Source organism: Salvelinus sp. IW2-2015, linkage group LG20 (assembly GCF_002910315.2).
Source record: "Salvelinus sp. IW2-2015 linkage group LG20, ASM291031v2, whole genome shotgun sequence".
Taxonomy (NCBI): domain Eukaryota; kingdom Metazoa; phylum Chordata; class Actinopteri; order Salmoniformes; family Salmonidae; genus Salvelinus; species Salvelinus sp. IW2-2015.
In genome coordinates, this window is record NC_036860.1 from 20396322 (window position 1) to 20415283 (window position 18962).

Consider the following 18962-nt stretch of genomic DNA (forward strand, 5'->3'; position numbering starts at 1 on the left):
CTATCACAGGGAGAGGACGGGACACTGGCCGTAGAAGCAAAGCGGAAAGAAAATGGCGGCCGTGGCTGCGGAGCCAGGAGCTGTTGCGGTATTAACAACAACAGCGGGGGACTGTGGTGAGCTCGAACCGGTGCCAGCTGTGCCGGGGGCCAAACTCGACTCCGATGCAACGCAGCAGTACGCGCCAGTAATAGACCTTGTTCACCAACTCAAGGATGGGGATGCAGTTCAGGAATGCAGCCAGGTCCAAATGGAGCTAGTGAGCAGGCCAGACCAAGAAGCCGCGGGAAAAGTCCTCGCTGCTTGTGCAGAGGATGAACACATCGATACAGGATGTCTCATGGTCGGCGTAGAAAATACCGATAACCATTCTCGCGAGGGCTATGGTTCGAAATACACAATGTCGAGGGCAGAACGTTTGAAACAATTTTTTTCGCCTAATGTTGATCCTGCAAACGAGCTCAGTAAGCAMGAGCCCTACGCCTGCCATCAGAATAGCTCCATCTCCGATTCACAGCCATCGGTGGTCTTTTTGCATTCGTTCCCTGCGCATCCTGTGACTACGGAGGCTGGGCTGTCGTTGGCAGAACCAGCAGAGCCCATGATCAATTACTATCAAAACACAGAATTAACCCAACCTACTATTATCGAGTGTGACTATAGAGCTTTAATCAAACCGTCCCACGAGGCTGAACTGGAGCCCGAATCAGCAGATGATGCTCCTTCTGGTACCGAGTACAAGGCCGATTCTTCGGAAGATGCCTCTCTTGAACATCCCCAGTCCATAGAACACGTCGACTCTCTGCCAGTTCTAGAGACGGAGACACTCCTTGGAACACCCATGGAGACTGGATACATTTATGACTTTTTGAGCATCACAAACCAGAACTCTCCGAGTCCCGAGCTTCCTGTAATGGCAGTGGGTCAGGTTCCCTCCTCGGCAGAACTTGGGGACTCGTGCTCACGACAGCGGAGTTTGGAAACGAACTTCCGCGAGACCGTATTGAAACCCCCTCACCCCATGCCCGTTGCTGAAACTGAGGAGGTACAGTCCGAGTCAGTGGACAATCTGATACCTGGTTCCGAAGTTCGAGTATCTCTGGATCACATCATCGACGACGCACTGGTGGTGTCCTTTCGGTTAGGCGAGAAGATCTTCTCTGGGGTTCTGATGGACCTCTCTAAAAGGTATAGTATAATCCTTCTCGGAAATGTCTCTTATGTTTTAGTTTTATACCACATTTGTTTTTCTATGTAACTTCCTAAGACGTTTCTGTCCATTAGTAAACTAAACTAAATTCACACCTGAAAGATGTGGTGTGTCCTCATTTCGACTTGTCAGCTGTCAGTAAAGGAMCTTGTGCTTTGCAAACCCCTGCCTCCTGACCTAAACGGATAGTTTTCTACATTTGCCAGGGGTCGAGGGGTCAAGCTACCATGGTGATCTCTAGTTTGACAACATATCACAAAAATACAGAGGAACTGCTCTTATCCCCATTTATGTGGGCAATGCTTTCGGTTTGTCATTTCAGTTTACAAAACTAAACTTGATGTTTCTATTTACAAAGTCCGGGTATAAATCAAATCAAATTTTATTTGTCACATACACATGGTTAGCAGATGTTAATGCGAGTGTAGCGAAATGCTTGTGCTTCTAGTTCCGACAATGCAGTAATAACCAACGAGTAATCTAACCTAACAATTTCACAACTACCTTATACACAAGTGTAAAGGGATGAAGAATATGTACATAAAAATATATGAATGAGTGATGGTACAGAACGGCATAGGCAAGGTGCAGTAGATGGTATAGAGTACAGTATATACATATGAGATGAGTAATGTAGGGTATGTAAACATATAAAAGTGGCATTGTTTAAAGTGGCTAGTGATATCAGAGGTCAGCTGGAGAGGATGATCACATGCTCAGTCTGTAGTGTAAGGTCATACTTTGGTAGAGTAGTCATGTAGCACTATGCCACTATCACCAACCCCTCTCAGATTCTATCTAATATCCTTCTTGTAATTTGTCACCCGTCTCATCAACACCTTTCCTCCAACCATCCCTTTATCATCTCAGGTCTATATTTTTGGTCATAATTAAACTTGCTGACATGCCTGGGGACTGTGTTGAATATCTTCATTATGTTTAGCAAAGATGACATCTGCACACACAATCAACACCTTGTTGTGTTTAGTTTCCCCTCACAAGCTGCTTACAGCTCATTGTGTAGTTGCTCTTCAGGACTTCATATCATTTCAAGGTATTCCTCTGGTGTTATACCATATACGCTATTAATATAGGTTATCAATACATGGTAGAATATGCTATAACTTGGAAGCCACGTTAGTGTAAGTTGCTTTGATAAGAGCCAGTGCAGCAGTGATCCCAAGGACAATGGCCGGTTCATTACAATGACAAGATGGAGGCCACTCAAACCTTACTGCTTMATTTTCTATAGTACTGTAGATAATCAACACCACCCCCTCTCTACAAACAAAAGACTCMATTTTTAGATCCTCATTGTTGAGTCTAAGGGATCGGTTTATGGCTTTTGTTTTCCAACAGTCCCCTGAGTGCAGGCCTTGTGCCTGTGATTTGCCAGAGTGTGTTCCAYAGCATAGGTGATATGGAGTCATTGTTTTTCCTATTGGATGTGTGCTCAAGATGAGAGATGAGTCGCTGTCTTCGGTTCAGACTAACTCGCCACTAGACATCGACCTGGTCCTAAAATATCTACTCTACCCGTCCCCTACTTAGGTGTATGCATCTGGAAAGATGGGTGTTAGGATAGATGGGTGGAATTTCCACCATATTGTTGCAATCAGAGGAAAAGTTAGAGCTTCTACCATAATGTATACTTATCAAATTATTTCAAATCTATGACGTGCCAAGGGGAAGGGGCTAGCTGATGTTTCTGGACCAGGCCAACCTTTTGCCTAGCTGACAGTCACCTGGTGTTGATTAGGAAGGAAAGGATGGTGGTTGTGTGTTAATGAAATGTGTTGGTTGATAAGGAGGCTGCTGTGAGAAGCTGTGACGCAAAGGAAAGACAGTGGTGAGGAAAGGCATGTTCCCCTCTTTCTCTTGGCTGTTTCATTCATTGTGATCAGAGTGAGACACTCGCTAATCCTTAACTCTCCAGTGCAATTTTACAGTTGGTTTTGGCTGTCAGAGGAATCTGCATCTTTCTACGGTTTCAAGGATGTTGATAAGTAGCAATGGAGGGGCTCATGGCCATATTAATGCAGCTATAGATGTAGGCTAATTGCTTATGCGCATTTCCATCGAAAAGAACCCATGAGCATCAACTCAAATTTTATTTGTTACATACACATGGTTAGCAGATGTTAATGCGAGTGTAGCGAAATGCTTGTGCTTCTAGTTCCGACAATGCAGTAATAAACCAACGAGTAATCTAACCTAACAATTTCACAACAACTACCTTATACACACAAGTGTAAAGGGATGAAGAATATGTACATAAAAAATATATGAATGAGTGATGGTACAGAACGGCATAGGCAAGATGCAGTAGATGGTATAGAGTACAGTATATACATATGAGATGAGTAATGTAGGTATGTAAACATTATATTAAGTGGCATTGTTTAAAGTGGCTAGTGATAAATTTTTACATACATTTTTCCATTATTAAAGTGGCTGGAGTTGAGTCAGTATGTTGGCAGCAGCCACTCAATGTTAGTGGTGGCTGTTTAAACAGTCTGATGGCCTTGAGATAGAAGCTGTTTTTCAGTCTCGGTCCCTGCTTTGATGCACCTGTACTGACCTCGCCTTCTGGATGATAGCGGGGTGAACAGGCAGTGGCTCGGGTGGTTGTTGTCCTTGATGATCTTTATGGCCTTCCTGTGACTCGGGTTGTGTAGGTGTCCTGGAGGACAGGTAGTTTGCCCCAGGTGATGCGTTGTGCAGACCTCACTACCCTCGGAGAGCCTTACGGTTGTGGGCAGAGCAGTTGCCGTACCAGGCTGTGATACAGCCCGACAGGATGCTCTGTAAAGTTGGAGTGCTTTTGGTGACAAGCCGGATTTCTTCAGACTCCTGGGTTGAAGAGGCGCTGCTGCGCCTTCTTCACCACGCTGTCTGTGTGGGTGACCAGTTCAGTTTGTCCGTGATGTGTACGCCGAGGAACTTAAAACTTACTACCCTCTCTACTACTGTCCCGTCGATGTGGATAGGGGGGTGCTCCCTCTGCTGTTTCCTGAAGTCCACGATCATCTCCTTTGTTTGTTGATGTTGAGTGTGAGGTTATTTTCCTGACACCACACTCCGAGGGCCCTCACTTCTCCCTGTAGGCCGTCTCGTCGTTGTTGTAATCAAGCCTACCAATATAGTGTCGTCTGCAAACTTGATGATTGAGTTGGAGGCGTGCATGATCACGAGTCGTGGGTGAACAGGAGTACAGGAGAGGGCTCGAACGCACCCTTGTGGGGCCCCAGTGTTGAGGATCAGCGGGGTGGAGATGTTGTTACCTTACCCTCACCACCTGGGGCGGCCCGTCAGGAAGTCCAGTACCCAGTTGAACAGGGCGGGTCGAGACCCAGGGTCTCGAGCTTGATGACGAGTTTGGAGGGTACTATGGTGTTAAATGCTGAGCTGTAGTCGATGAACAGCATTCCACATAGGTATTCCTCTTGTACAGATGGGTTGGGCAGTGTGCAGTGTGGTTGCGATTGCGTTGTCTGTGGACCTATTGGGGTGGAAGCAAATTGGAGTGGTCCTAGGGTGTCAGTGGGTGGAGGTGATATGGTCCTTGACTAGTCTCTCAAAGCACTTCATGATGATGAAGTGAGTGCTACGGGGCGGTAGTCGTTTAGCTCAGTTACCTTAGCTTTCTTGGGAACAAGAACAATGGTGGCCCTTGAAGCATGTGGAACAGCAGACTGGATAAGGATTGATTGAATATGTCCGTAAACACACCGACACAGCTGGTCTGTGCATGCTCTGAGGACGCGGCTGGGGATGCCATCTGGGCCTGCAGCCCTGCGAGGTTACACGTTTAAATGTTTTACTCACGTCGGCTGCAGTGAAGGAGAGTCCACAGGTTTTGGTAGCGGGCTGTGTCAGTGCACTGTATTGTCCACAAAGCGAGCAAAGAAGTTGTTTAGTCTGTCTGGGAGCAAGACATCCTGGTCCGCGACGGGGCTTGTTTTCTTTTGTAATCCGTGATTGACTGTAGACCCTGCCACACACCTCTTGTGTCTGAGCCGTTGAATTGCGACTCTACTTTGTCTCTATACTGACGCTTAGCTTGTTGATTGCCTTGCGGGGAATAGCTACACTGTTTGTATTCGGTCATGTTTTCCGGTCACCTTGCCCTGGTTAAAAGCAGTGGTTCGCGCTTTCAGTTCCGCGCGAATGCTACCATCAATCCACGGTTTCTGGTTTGGGAATGTTTTAATAGTTGCTGTGGGTATGACATCGCCGATGCACTTGCTAAGAAACTCGCTCACCATCAGCGTATTCGTCAATGTTGTTGTTTGACGCAGTGCGGAACATATCCCAATCCACGTGATCGAAGCAATCTTGAAGCGTGGAATCAGATTGGTCGGACCAGCGTTGAACAGACTTGAGCGCGGGAGCTTCCTGTTTAGTCTCTGTCTATAGCTGGGACAAAATGAGCCGTGGTCAGCTTTTCCAAAAGGAGGGCGGGGGAGGGCTTATATGCGTCGCGGAAGTTATAATAACAATGATCTAGGGTTTTACCAGCCCTGGTAGCACAATCGATATGCTGATAGAATTTAGGGAGTCTTTTCAGATTAGCCTTGTTAAAATCCCCAGCTACAATGAATGCAGCCTCAGGATATGTGGTTTCCAGTTTACATAGAGTCAAATAAAGTTCGTTCAGGCCGTCGATGTGTCTGCTTGGGGGGAATATATGCGGCTGTGATTATAATCGAAGAGAATTCTCTTGGTAGATAATGCGGTTTACATTTAATTGTGAAGGAATTCTAAGTCAGGTGAACAGAAGGACTTGAGTTCCTGTATGTTGTTATGATCACACCACGTCTCGTTAATCATAAGGCATACCCCCCCCCGCCCCTCTTCTTACCAGAAAGGTGCTTGTTTCTGTCGGCGCGATGCGTGAAGAAACCAGCTGGCTGTACCGACTCCGATAGCGTGTCTCGAGTGAGCCATGTTTCCGTGAAGCAAAGAACGTTACAGTCTCATATGTCTCTCTGGAATGCTACCCTTGCTCGGATTTCATCAACCTTGTTGTCAAGAGACTGGACATTGGCGAGTAGTATGCTCGGGAGCGGTACGCGATGTGCCCGTCTTTGGAGCCTGACCAGAAGACTGCTTCGTCTGCCCCTTTTACGGCGACGTTGTTTTGGTTCACCGGCTGGGATCCGATCCATTGTCCTGGGTGGTGGGCAAAACAGAGGATCCGCTTTGGGAATGTCGTATTCCTGGTCGTAATGATGGTGAGTTGACGTTGCTCTTATATCCAGTAGTTCCTCCCAACTGTATGTATTAAAACCTAAGATTACCTAGGGTACCAATGTAAGAAATAACACGTAAAAAAACAAAATACTGCATAGTTTCCTAGGAACGCGAAGCGAGGCGGCCATCTCAGTCGGCCCGAAAAAATCTTAAGGTAACAAAAATTACATCAAAACAAAATGTTGATGTAAAAACCCTCCCAACTAATATCAACACTTATATTTAGTTTTGGAGAAATGGTTTACCTTCTGCAAGTTTAAGAAATATTGCCTTGTAATTCCATTACCAAAAATGCACATTTAAGATATTTTGTAATTTCGGATAATGAAAGTTCACAGAAGTAACAAGTAATGGTAAACCTASCAATTTAATATTTTACTAATATTGATTTTGTTTTATGAATTAAGTCATTAAAATTGGTAACGTATTTACCAAAAGATGTGTAACGTAATTACGGCAACTGAATTGGCTACGATAGGAAATCATAATAGTCACAAACCACAGTTGGGTCACCTGCTACTCTTCCACTGGCATTATAATGGTTTTCTTTCTCTTTCTGTCGTCTGGTGGTCAAACCAAGAGTGTTATAACAGTGGGTCTGGACAACCCCTCTCCCYTTTTCCTTGCTCTCTGCCCTTCTCTCTTACTCTCCAGTTAATGTCACTTCTCYCAGCTCTTACTGACACCTACCCATGAGCCCCCTGTAACCAGCATCCTAACCCACTAAGCACCGACCAACACCGGATRTCCATGGATGTTGAAAAGTAGTTCAAATTTGGTYAGTCCACCCTGACCTTGATGGTAATGTCCACAGACTGACTGGACCAATCATAGACATATGTTTCACAAGTTTGGATAGTACAGTGAGTAGAGATCATAATACAGTAGAATACAGTCCAATACAGTATAGTATTGTACTCTACTGAACTTWATTGCACTCTACTGAAACCTACTCTGCTCTTTTGTACTGCARTGCTCTGCTGCGCTGTGATGTCCWAACTTGTTAAACATGAGAATCAGGGGTCACGTTAATAGTTCAGAAATCTGCATTTTGAAAATGCAGCCCATCAAAAAKAAATCTGTGTTTTTAAACCATATCACCTGCGTTTTATATTGACAGTCAAGTGTTTTGCTTCAAAAGAGTAATCAGGGATGTGCAACTATAGTTTTCCTTCAMAGAAAATACATTCGTGCAGAAAATAGCTTAATTTTCATCAGGTGACAAAAGAAGTGCAAAGCTATTTGGCTAGCAGTCACAAGTAAATGAGCGTACAATGAAAAAGMAAGTCATTTTTTGCAAAAAAACGATGCATGGCCATTTCTAATGTTTATCATAGAAAGAATGTAGCGAGCTACATTTCCTAAAGTTTTGCTTGATGTTAATCTTGCATTTTACCAGAGAAAAGTAGGCTACACTGAGAAAAGTACTCGAGAAAAGTAGCTACACATCGGTCAGCGCTGTCTGCTGATAGAATGCCCATTCGTGAATTCTCTTCCGGGTGGAGAAGTGCAACTGAAGCACAAAATGAGTCTGATGCCGAGCAGAAATTACAATTTGAAGCATTTTAGATCAGCATTTACAAAACGCAGCAAAATAACATATTAAGAAATAGGCCTATCTTTTTTAGTGCGACCCCTGAGAATAACATTCATATCCATAATTATGCAATTCTGGGTATTACAGATCAGGGACCCATGATGTAATTCCTTTACTGGGTGTAAATCCACTTCACTTACAGACATCTTTGAAACGGGTTTGCATAAAATCCTGATTTTACCTAAATTCCGTTACCAAAGTTTGCATCTGCATCTATCCACTAAATTAGTTTTAGTTAAGTAGTCAAGTGCATAGACTTATGGTTTCATTAAACTTTGAAATCAATGGTTTTTGTTTGGCATACATTTTAAAGTGGAAAAAATGGAATCAAAGCATAATTCCGTTAACGTGGATTGCCCTTATCTAACTGCCAGAGAAACAATACATTTTGAACCGCACACATCCCCTCCCATTTAAAGAGATTGAAAGTTTGAATGTAGGCAGTAATTGAGTACCCTCCAAAAGGCCSTAGCCTGCCACGTTTTCCAGTTTTACTTTTAGCTCTGGACAGTACAAATACTACGTGGCCTGCGTTTTCAGTTTCCATAATTTTATAAAGCCAGACACAGTTAACAGTTAGGCTATTGATTACAGTGCATTCGGGAAAGTATTCAGACCCCTTCACCTTTTCCACATTTTATTACATTGTAGCCTTATTCTAAAATGGATTAAATAAAAACACTCAATCTACACACAATACCCCATAATGACAAAGCAAAAACAGGTTTAGAAATGTGCAAAATAATAAAAAATACATGCCTTATTTACATAAGAATTCGGACCGTTTGCTATGAGACTTAATTGAGCTCAGGTGCATCCTGTTTCCATTGATCATCCTTGAGATGTTTCTACAACTTGATTGGAGTCCACCTGTGGTAAATTCAATTGAATGGACATGATTTGGAAAGGCACACATCTGTCTATATAAGGTCCCACAGTTGACAGTSCATGTCAGAGCAAAAACCAAGCCATGAGATCGAAGGAATTGTCCGTAGAGCTCAGAGACAGGATTGTGTCGAGGCACAGATCTGGGGAAGGGTACTAAAAAATTCTGCAGCATTGAAGGTTCCCAAGAACACAGTGGCCATCATTCTTAAATGGAAGAAGTTTGGAATCACCAAGACTCTTCCTAGAGCTGGCCGCCCGGCCAAACTGAGCAATCGGGGGAGAAGGGCCTTGGTCAGGGAGGTGACCAAGAACCCGATGGTCACTGACAGAGCTCCAGAGTTCCTCTGTGTAGATGGGAGGATCTTCCAGAAGGATAACCATCTCTGAAGCACTCCACCAAATCAGGCCTTTATGGTAGAGTGGCAAGACAGAAGCCACTCCTCAGTAAAAGGCACATGACAGCCCACTTGGAGTTTGCCAAAACGCACCTAAAGTACTCTGACCATGAGAAACAAGATTCTCTGGTCTGATGAAACCAAGATTGAATTCTTTGGCCTGAATGCCAAGCATCTCGTCTGGAGGAAACCTGGCACCATCCTGTGGGTGTGGGGATATTTTTCAGCGGCAGCGACTGAGAGACTAGTCAGGATCAAAGGAAAGAWGAACGGAGCAAAGTACAGAGAGATCCTTAATAACCTGCTCAGAACCTCAGACTGGGGCGAAGATTCACCTTCCAACAGGACAACGACCCTAAGCACACAGCCAAGACAATGCAGGAGTGTCTTCGGGGCATGTCCTTGAGTGGTCCAGCCAGAGTCCGTACTTGACCCCAATCGATCATCTCTGGAGAGACCTGAAAATAGCTGTGCAGCGACTCTCCCCATTCAACCTGACAGAGGTTGAGAGGATCTACAGAGAAGAATGGGAGAAACTCCCCAAATACAGGTGTGCCAAGCTTRTAGCGTCATACCAAAGAAGACTCGAGGCTGTAATTGCTGCCAAAGGTGCTTAAACAAAGGACTGAGTAAATGGTTAATTTTCTAAGATAAATTTGCAAACATTTATGAAAAGCAGTTTTTGCTTTGCCATTATGGGCTATTGTGTGTAGATTGAGGGGAATAAAACAAATATATATTTTAGAACAAAGCTGTAACATAACATAAAAAAGTGAAAGGGTCTGAATACTTTCCGAATGCACTGCATGTCACGTCCTCTGCATCCATTTTGCTTTCACGTGTTCGGAGTTTGTTATAACCAATTTATTGATGCGATTATGATATGCTATAGGTCAGGCCCCATTGGTCATGTGCATGCGATGCATACATGTGTCACAAAGAAAGTAAGGGTTGCGGGACTAGGGAATGTTTTTCCTAAACAAATGAGATATTTTGGTAACAGAAGTTTTCAGTATGAAATGGCAAATTATGTTGCAGCTTCAGCAACACTTACAGCATGATAAACACATTAAGTTTTGTAGTGGTCGCTGCAGCAGGGTGGAGAGAGAGAGACACCGGGTGCTAGTCACAGTCGCTCACTGTCTTCTTTTTGTTTTTAACAACACTGCAAGCCTGAGTACAATCAAATCAATTGAGGTTGGACTCCCTCTAGTAATTTGTGTCTTCATTATTTAATCAAACGGTGTGCTTAAAGCATCAKAAAAGCTCAGTGCATTAATTTTAATTTGATTAACACACATAGGATGTGTCTACATATGGAAAAGTACACGTTTAAACATTTCGACCAATCAATTGGTCRRAAGAACAGACTGTCGGCCAACATTTTTGCTGTTGTTGGGGACAGCCCTAAGGTACACAAAGGTAGAAATGTGCAAGATCCTTCTTTTGCATATTTGGGTATTTTTCTACACATTGGTAATGATCTCTACACATATTGTAATGATCTCCGCCCCCAAACAAGACCTCATTTGGTTGGTCCGGACCAGACTAAATCTGAAACAATCATAGACGTCTTAGTTTCACAAGTTTGGACGTCTCAGTACAGTATATACAGTATATACCCCAAAAGCATCTTAAGGCGAAGTTCATCGTTAGAACCTTCATAAGAGCATCTTTACATTTCAGAGCTGTTTCCCAAAACATCTTCTTTGACGTTGCACTTGCTTGACAAATACAAATATTCTTTCTMTTATCCATAAGAATCTCATCATGTAGACTAGCCTACCCGCACTGTGTATGCGAGCTGTTGGATAGAGCGCACGTGCAAAGACCAGAGTAGGCACATTTGCTATTTAACGCAACAGTTTGTTACAAAACTATTGGTAGAGTTGAAAATGCGATGTAAACACTCTGAACTTTAGATTTTTATTCGGTACATGAAAACTTAAGCAAAAAAATACATTTTGTGTGCTTTACGTCATCACGCACTGATTTTTGGCTGAAACACCACTGGTGGGTAAATGCGCATATTTTCTAATGTCSCCAGTTGGATGGAAACCTAGCTATTGATCCATTGTTTTGTTCTTCAAAGGGGATGAAGGGTGGTCCAGTAGAGTTAGCATTTGGTCCAGTAGAGTTAGCATTTGGTCCAGTAGAGTTAGCATGATAAATCTTGTCCTGTATTTGCGCTTGAAGCACTCACTAATGCAGCATAGGGACACATTTACCCAAGGCCATCTATCTCTGTATAGCTCTGTCATCTCTCTGTAACATGGGGATTATTTTAGGAGGTGCTCTGGTAGGAAACATAGTGTACTGCATATGATATCTCAGCCTAGAAACTAGCTCAACTAGGCCTATGTAGTGGTAGTTGAACCACTTGACATATAGTATCTGGATAATGTTCAGTAGGGCCGGCAGTTTTAAGATTTTGGTTGAGCTGAAGTTGTCAAGGTGTATAGGGGTTCTTCTGGGGTAAAAAAAACATATATATATATATATATATATATATTCTGCCATTGTAATAGCCACCGCTGAAACTTTCTATAGGCTTATTCAGATTTGTTTATTTTTGGTTCATGGTAGCGTTGAATTTAGGCTCGGCCTGCTTCATGGGAAGTAAATGATCATATAGGCTATGTCTGGTTTGCTTTGCATGGCCCACATCTCTACACCTCCTGGAATTTCATTTTGAGGAACACTCAGTCAAATAGAGAAAACAAGACAGGCAGCACAATTCAGATTTTTCTTCACTAATTGGTCTGTTGACCGATCAGATCAGGTCTGAAAAATATCTGATGTGAAAAGATCTGTGATTGGTCAAAAGACCAATTAGTGTAAAAAATATAATAATATCTGAATTGGTCTTCCTGTATCAACGCAGTCCAATAGATATGTGTGGCAGTTTCAACCCAAGAGTCATTTCTGATCCCGAATTCATAAGGTAGGGTTTAACAAACACAGTCATGGAGTTTCTGCTGCCACCTCCACTTGTATCTGCCTTATTAAAACATTAGTGAATAAAGCTGGAGGGTGAGCATTAATATTGTAAACAAGGATAGTTTTTTCCCTTTGTTTGTAGAGCCTTGTGCACTCTAGTTAGCTATGGTGATGTTGTGTTTTAGGCCGTGGGAGCTCCTTTGATCTTTTGCAACACTAATTTAATATTTCCTCTTTGAATGTTCAGGATTTAATTGATTTAGATTGATTTCCTAAATGTACAATGTAGGCCTAAATGAGAAACATCTTGAATTAGCATGAAATCTTTGACGAATACAAGACAAAAAACAAGTTTAGAGTTTTTATAGTTATCCACAGTTTCTAAATCCTCTAAATTCTCTCTTCTCAGGTTTGGACCCTATGGAATTCCAATCACTGTGTTCCCAAAGAGAGAATACAAGGATAAACCTGAATCTATGCAGCTAAAGACAGAAACATTCCAGCCAGAGAAGGTGGAAAAGCCAGTCCAGGRAAACCCTGACAGCCAAGTTGTCGCWRTCCCCGAACCAAACCCTGACCCCCAGCCTAAGCCTAACCCATGGACTTCAAAACCTCCGCCACTGTTTCAGGAGGGAGCCCCTTACCCTCCGCCATTGTTCATCAGGGACACCTACAACCAGTCGTTACCTCAGCCGCCCCCCCGCAAGATCAAGCGGCCCAAGCGCAGGCTGTATCGCGAGGAGCCCACCTCTATCATGAACGCCATCAAGTTGCGGCCCCGCCAGGTGCTCTGTGACAAGTGCAAGGGGACTGTCATGACCGTGGACAAGAGGGAGCCACGTAGAGGCCCTGTGTCGGACTCTAGGGGCGAGGACGCCAAGCGGAGACGCAACGACAGTGCAGCTACTGTCAGCAAGCGGCCGCGTAATGAACCTCGCTCTGAGGAGAAGCGCCWTGCTGCTGAGGTGTCCAAACGGCAGGCCTCAGGGATTCGAGTCTCCTCTTCCTCTTCTCTGGGCCAGGTGAAGGGCGGAGCTGGAGGGAACAGGGTTCTGAGGACAACATCCACCACAACAACATCACCGGTCAACAGCAGCTCCAGAGTCCAGCTCAATGCCAAGAAAGTGCTGCAGAGCAAAAATGTTGATCACTCCAAGGCACGGGAGGTGCTGAAACTGGCCAAGGCGCAGAAGAGGCAGAGAGAGGCTACAGTGGTCACTGGTAGCAGTGGCAACGCCAAGACGATGACGAGGGCCGCTGCCCTGCAGGAGTCCCACGCCCACCAGAAGGTCCACTTCACCCGGCGGCTGCAGCAGATCAGCGGGGTGGGACCAAGCAACGCCACCCCTCTCCCGCCCAGGATGCGCATCAAGCCCCAAAGGTACCGTAATGAAGAGAATGACTCTTCTACATGTAAGCCGCCTTGCCTCGAGAAAGTGCCGGGAAGTGGCAGTTTGTCCCCTCCAAAGCTAGGCGCGCCCCGCTGCACCTCCACACGCTCCTCCTCCTCCTCCTGCTCCACAGGCGAGGCCACTGCTGCTGAAAACCAGGGTCCAGATAAAGGGCCAGAACCTGAGCTCAGTCCTCAGACCCAATCCCAGCCCCAAGTGGAACCCCTCACAGCCACGGAGCACAGCGACCCCAAGGTGGAGCCAGAGGAGCAGGGGGGGCGGGAGGAGAGGCGGGAGACGCGCGGCAGCAAGACTGGCAACCTTGTGGTGTACATGACCCTTAACCCCAGCCAGCCTGACTCCTCTAATACCTCCATGTGCAGCATTGATAGTGCAGATGACTTAAAGTCTTCAAACTCAGAGTGTAGCTCCACCGAGACCTTTGACTTTCTCCCTCCCGGTGATTTGCACTCGCCCCCCGCCCCCGGCACGTCCTCAGCAGTCACTGACACCTCGCCTGCACCTACGGAAGAGAAAACCCCTCGTAAATCTCAGAAAGTGTTTTCCAAAAATGTGTCTAAGTGTGTCTCTCTGGACGGCAGGAGCATTTGCGTAGGGGACATCGTTTGGGCCAAAATATATGGTTTCCCTTGGTGGCCAGCCCGCGTCTTAGGCATCCAGATCAGCCGCAAAGATAATGGGCTCTTAGTCAGGCAGGAGGCCCGTGTCGCCTGGTTCGGTTCACCCACCACCTCCTTCCTGGCACTTGCACAGGTCGCCCCTTTTCTAGAAAGCTTCCAGTCACGCTTCGACAAGAAGAGAAAGGGCTTGTACCGTAAAGCCATCACAGAGGCAGCCAAGGCTGCCAAGCAGCTCACTCCTGAGGTTCGCGCCTTGCTTACGCAATTCGAGACGTGAGGTGGTGTGCTTTGGGGAAAAGGAAAGGTAGGCTAACATGCCCCCCCCCCCTTCCCCTCCCCTGCTAGCCACCTACCATGTCCCTTCACCTTCCTGGGAGAAAGAAACAAAATATTTCAGGCCAGACAAGCAGGACTCCTCTTTTTTTTCTATGGTCAAAAAGGGACTGAATGGGTTGGAGTTATACACATTACTGCATACATAAAAATGGCAGTGTGTTTTTATTTTATCATCCTTTCACTTATTTATCCAAACTGGTGGAAATCTGGTCATTTTATTTTTAACTTTTCTTTACAAAATGGTTGGTGATTGAAATATTCTCCTTATCTTGAGGCCTTTAAGTTTCACTCTGTGCAAAGAAGCTTATGTTCTGTTCTAACACCATGGTTCATAGGTCTGCTTGATTGGCTGCCAATTGTCAAAATCTTAAGAGACAAAATGTGTATTTCTTTCAGTCTATGCAACAAACGGTTCAGTTTCAGATACTGTGAACGGAAAGTTACAGGATCTAAGCAGCAGTAAATATGATGTATCTGTGCTGGTGGAAGACATGTACTGTAGCTGTGATGTGACGAGGAAGTGGACCCTGGTGGATTTGAAGAGCGAGCAGTCATAGGGGCTTAGGTACCTGCTGTATCTCAGACACAGTCAGAGCTGACTGGCTGTGGGAGCTGGCTGCCGGGCCGGTAAGCTCTTGATCACCGTGTGGCACACTGCCAGCCAGGGCTTTCCAGACAGTTGAGCTGAGGTTGTGAGGATGTGCCTGTAAGCCAAAGTCACCTCAAGTGCCGGTGAGAGGAGGATGGTGCCCTGTTTCTAATCCTCTCTGAAAACAGAGATGGTTGCAGGGCAGTAGATACAGTACTGAGAGCGTGCTCGCTCAACCGGGCAGTGGGCACATCCACCCCCCCTCATACCTGTCCAGTGCTACATCATTTGGTCCCCTTGRGCCACCTCACCTCTCCCCCTTTCTCTCTCCTCATCTGACTCTGTCCTGTCTGTAGTCTCTATACCTTATGCTCCTCAGTTAACCAAGACTGTTTTATTACTCTCTGGTCTTCCTATCTAGCTCCTTGATTTTGCATGCTGTTATACATAGAATGATGCCCAATTTTGTTTTAAAATCACTGATTTGAATTGTCTGCATCGGGACATTTTAAACAATGATGTTAGTTGATGGAGCGATGGCTTACTATGAAAATGATAGAATCAACTAGCATTGACAGAGGGAAGCCATTGTAGTTACTCCTCCCATATACGTGTGGTATGGCACGTTACAGGGATGAACTATTTTTGCTCAGTTATTTTGTAAAACTTTTACTATGGGTTTGCCATGTCTTGTTGACTTGTACTAAGTAGTTCAGTGATTTCTCAGAGTTTTCAGTGTTCAGCTGTTACTCGACCCTATTTGAGTTGGAATGTGTTTGACTCTATTTGGTGCTTCTGAACTCGGATCTTCTATCACTTCACTGCTTGGCTGATCTCATACGACTGCAAATCTTGATTTGATATATTATGTACAGTACAATATGTATCAAATTATTTTGAGTGGATTTTTATGATAAATAATGGAAAAAGGGTTATTTGTTTGGCTGAAGTTGGGGGAGGGTAGTGAGGAAAGGTTACGTCAACTCTTCTGTAATTATATGGGTTCACTTCAGGTTTGACCATTTCATTACCAATGACAAATTACATTTCCGAAAGATGTTTGTTCATTTACCTATACACACCTATCCACTCTGACTAAATATTAAGGGACATACAGTAAGACCAACATCGCCTCACCTTTGCCCTTTTGGCCCGAACAGGTAGAGATCAGAGGCTTATTGCTTGGTAGAGTACACTGACCTGACCATTGTTACAAGCAGAGACAAAGTGTATTATGACGGTTGGCTCTGTTTCTTCTATTTTGGACATCATCTGTTTGCAGATCAGAGAATGCTGTATAGGGGGGAGAAAACTGTTGGAAAAAGTAACAGTTGAAGAACACTTGTGTAAATGTTTTCTGATGTTTTTAAAAAGTATTATAAATAAAATGTCAACTTCAAGAATCTTACCTAGTTGTCTTCATTTTAGTGCTCCTACTTCCATTAACACCTACAAATCCAATGCCATTTATAAGGCTTCAGTTTCACCTTGAAACAAGCTGGAATAAAAACATTGGTCATTTGGAATTTKGGATATTTCTATTGTCCCCCTCGTACTAAAATGGGGGCATTTTAAGTTGACAATGACCATGCCTTTTAAATTGTGGCTTGTGGTCTTTATAATAGCTGCCATTAACTGCAAATATTTGTGGGGCTTTTATGAAATAGCAGACCTGTAGAAAACGACTTGCCAGTCAAGCCTCTGTTTACCACTTGAGGCTATTGGTACATTAACAATAATGAGAGGAAAGGGCTGAATGTGGAGAATTTTTGGGGGAGTAAAATCATTCCTTTTATTGAACAGATTTTCTTACCTGCAAACAGATCTAGGACATTGACGTCATATGCTATTAGAAGCCATTGTTCAATGGCTGTCAGTCAGTGTATCTGAAGCAATGCATCTTTGAATGGCATTGTAGAATTTAACGTTTAGGGGGAGTTTGATAGTTCTGCCCTCTAATTGTTTGTAAATTAAATAGTACTGAGAAGTAACGTTTTGGTTTGAAATACAAATGAAAAGGCTACTTACCTTCCTAATATTGAGTTGCACCCCCGTTTGCCCTAAGATCAGCCTCAATTTGTCAGGGAATGGACTACAAGGTGTTGAAAGCATTCCACAAGGATGCTGGCCCATGTTGATGCCAATGATTCCCACAGATGTCAAGTTGGCTGGATATCCTTTGCGTGGTGGACCATTCTTGATACACACAGGAAACTGTTGAGCGTGAAAAACCCAGCACTGTTGCAGTTCTTGATACACGCAAACCGGTGCGCCCGGCATCTACTATCGTACCCCATTCAAAGGCACTTCAATATTTTCTTTCCTATTCACCCTCTGAATGGCACAAATCCATCTTTAACCTGTCTCCTCTCCTTTATCTACAGTGATTTGAAGTGGATTAAACCGGTAACATCAATAAGAGATAATTGCGTTCACCTGGTCAGTCTGGCATGGAAAGAGCAGGTGTTCCTAATGTTTTGTACATTCAGTGTATATATCCATGTTCGGGAGCAGCATACACATAACATTACGTAAATAAAGGAGCCGATCCACACAGCAGCAGCATTTCAAGGTTAACTAGGTTCAATCTCAAAGACATTTGAATAATCAGTAGAGTAAATGCATGGCAGACCAGCAAACTGCYGAAAACGTTATCACAGATTACGGTGACTCATTTGTGATGTCTATCTTGGTTTTACCACTGTCGATCAGGAACTTGCTAGGCATCCGTGCAGTAGAACTCAGCTATAGATCCCTCATTGAGACACACAGGACCCCTCCCAAAATGCCTTAGAGGTGTCCTTGAGCCCAGAAATGGCGCCATTGCAACATGAACAATGCACCGTTAGGTTCATTTCTGATTTCACTCAAGATCACTGGAGGCCCCTCAAAAATGTTGTGTTGTTGGCTAACTAATGTGCACTGACCTACAGCCTTTATTCAATTAACATTTTAGTATTTGTAGGAGTGCACTTCCTGTCATGTAGCGTTGCTGTTTTCAATGTCTCAGTGCTTTGATAAAAAAGCTTTTTTTAATGGCATGCACTAAACCTATTGAATCTGCTTTGTTGAGGCCAAATACAGAAAGAACATGCCCTCTGATTTGGATGAAAAGGTCCCTGATGTGTTCATGTCTCTCTCTGTCTTCTCTTCCAGTGCTACAACGCTGAAGGGCTGTTGATGGGTCCTTTACACTGCCATTGGTTGAGAGACTGTCGGACGGAAGGACATGTCCAGAATTGGAGACGTCATCGATATAATTATTTTTATTTAAGTATCGGAAGAAGGAACATTTATATATTTATAATGAATTGCAGACCTACTCCACCTCTGGGCCTGTCCATCATGCTGAATACCATTTGATTTCTTTGAGCAGGCGTCCATGTCCACAAGCATGTGACCTTAGTTTGAGTGAGGACATCTGCAGAGTAGACGAGCACTCTGACCATTATAGATATCTATTACATTTGTATTACATACATGTTGACAGGACACAGGATTTTGCAGGGTTTTTAGTATGTTGATCAGTGATCTTGAAATGCAAAGACAAAAAAATTTATAAAAACAATACTATGTAAAACATTTATATTAATGCAATAAAGATTGCATGTGCTATGCTATTACAGTGCATTTGCAGAAGGCTGTGCTTTGTGTTGAAGCAGTCTTGAAAAAGAATACTGGTGTCTCAAGCCCCATTTATACCTGGTGCTAACATGCGG

General features: G+C 44.1%; 1 protein-coding gene across 1 annotated transcript; it reads left to right on the forward strand.

The window, feature by feature from the left end:
* pwwp2a (PWWP domain containing 2A) lies at positions 1 to 18918 on the forward strand. The gene is made up of 3 exons (XM_024011773.2): positions 1 to 1188; positions 12696 to 14622; positions 18400 to 18918. Exons 1-2 carry the CDS (start codon positions 53 to 55, stop codon positions 14593 to 14595), a joined length of 3036 nt encoding a protein of 1011 aa, XP_023867541.1. The 5' UTR covers positions 1 to 52; the 3' UTR covers positions 14596 to 14622; positions 18400 to 18918.
* Positions 18919 to 18962: the final 44 nt, after the last annotated feature.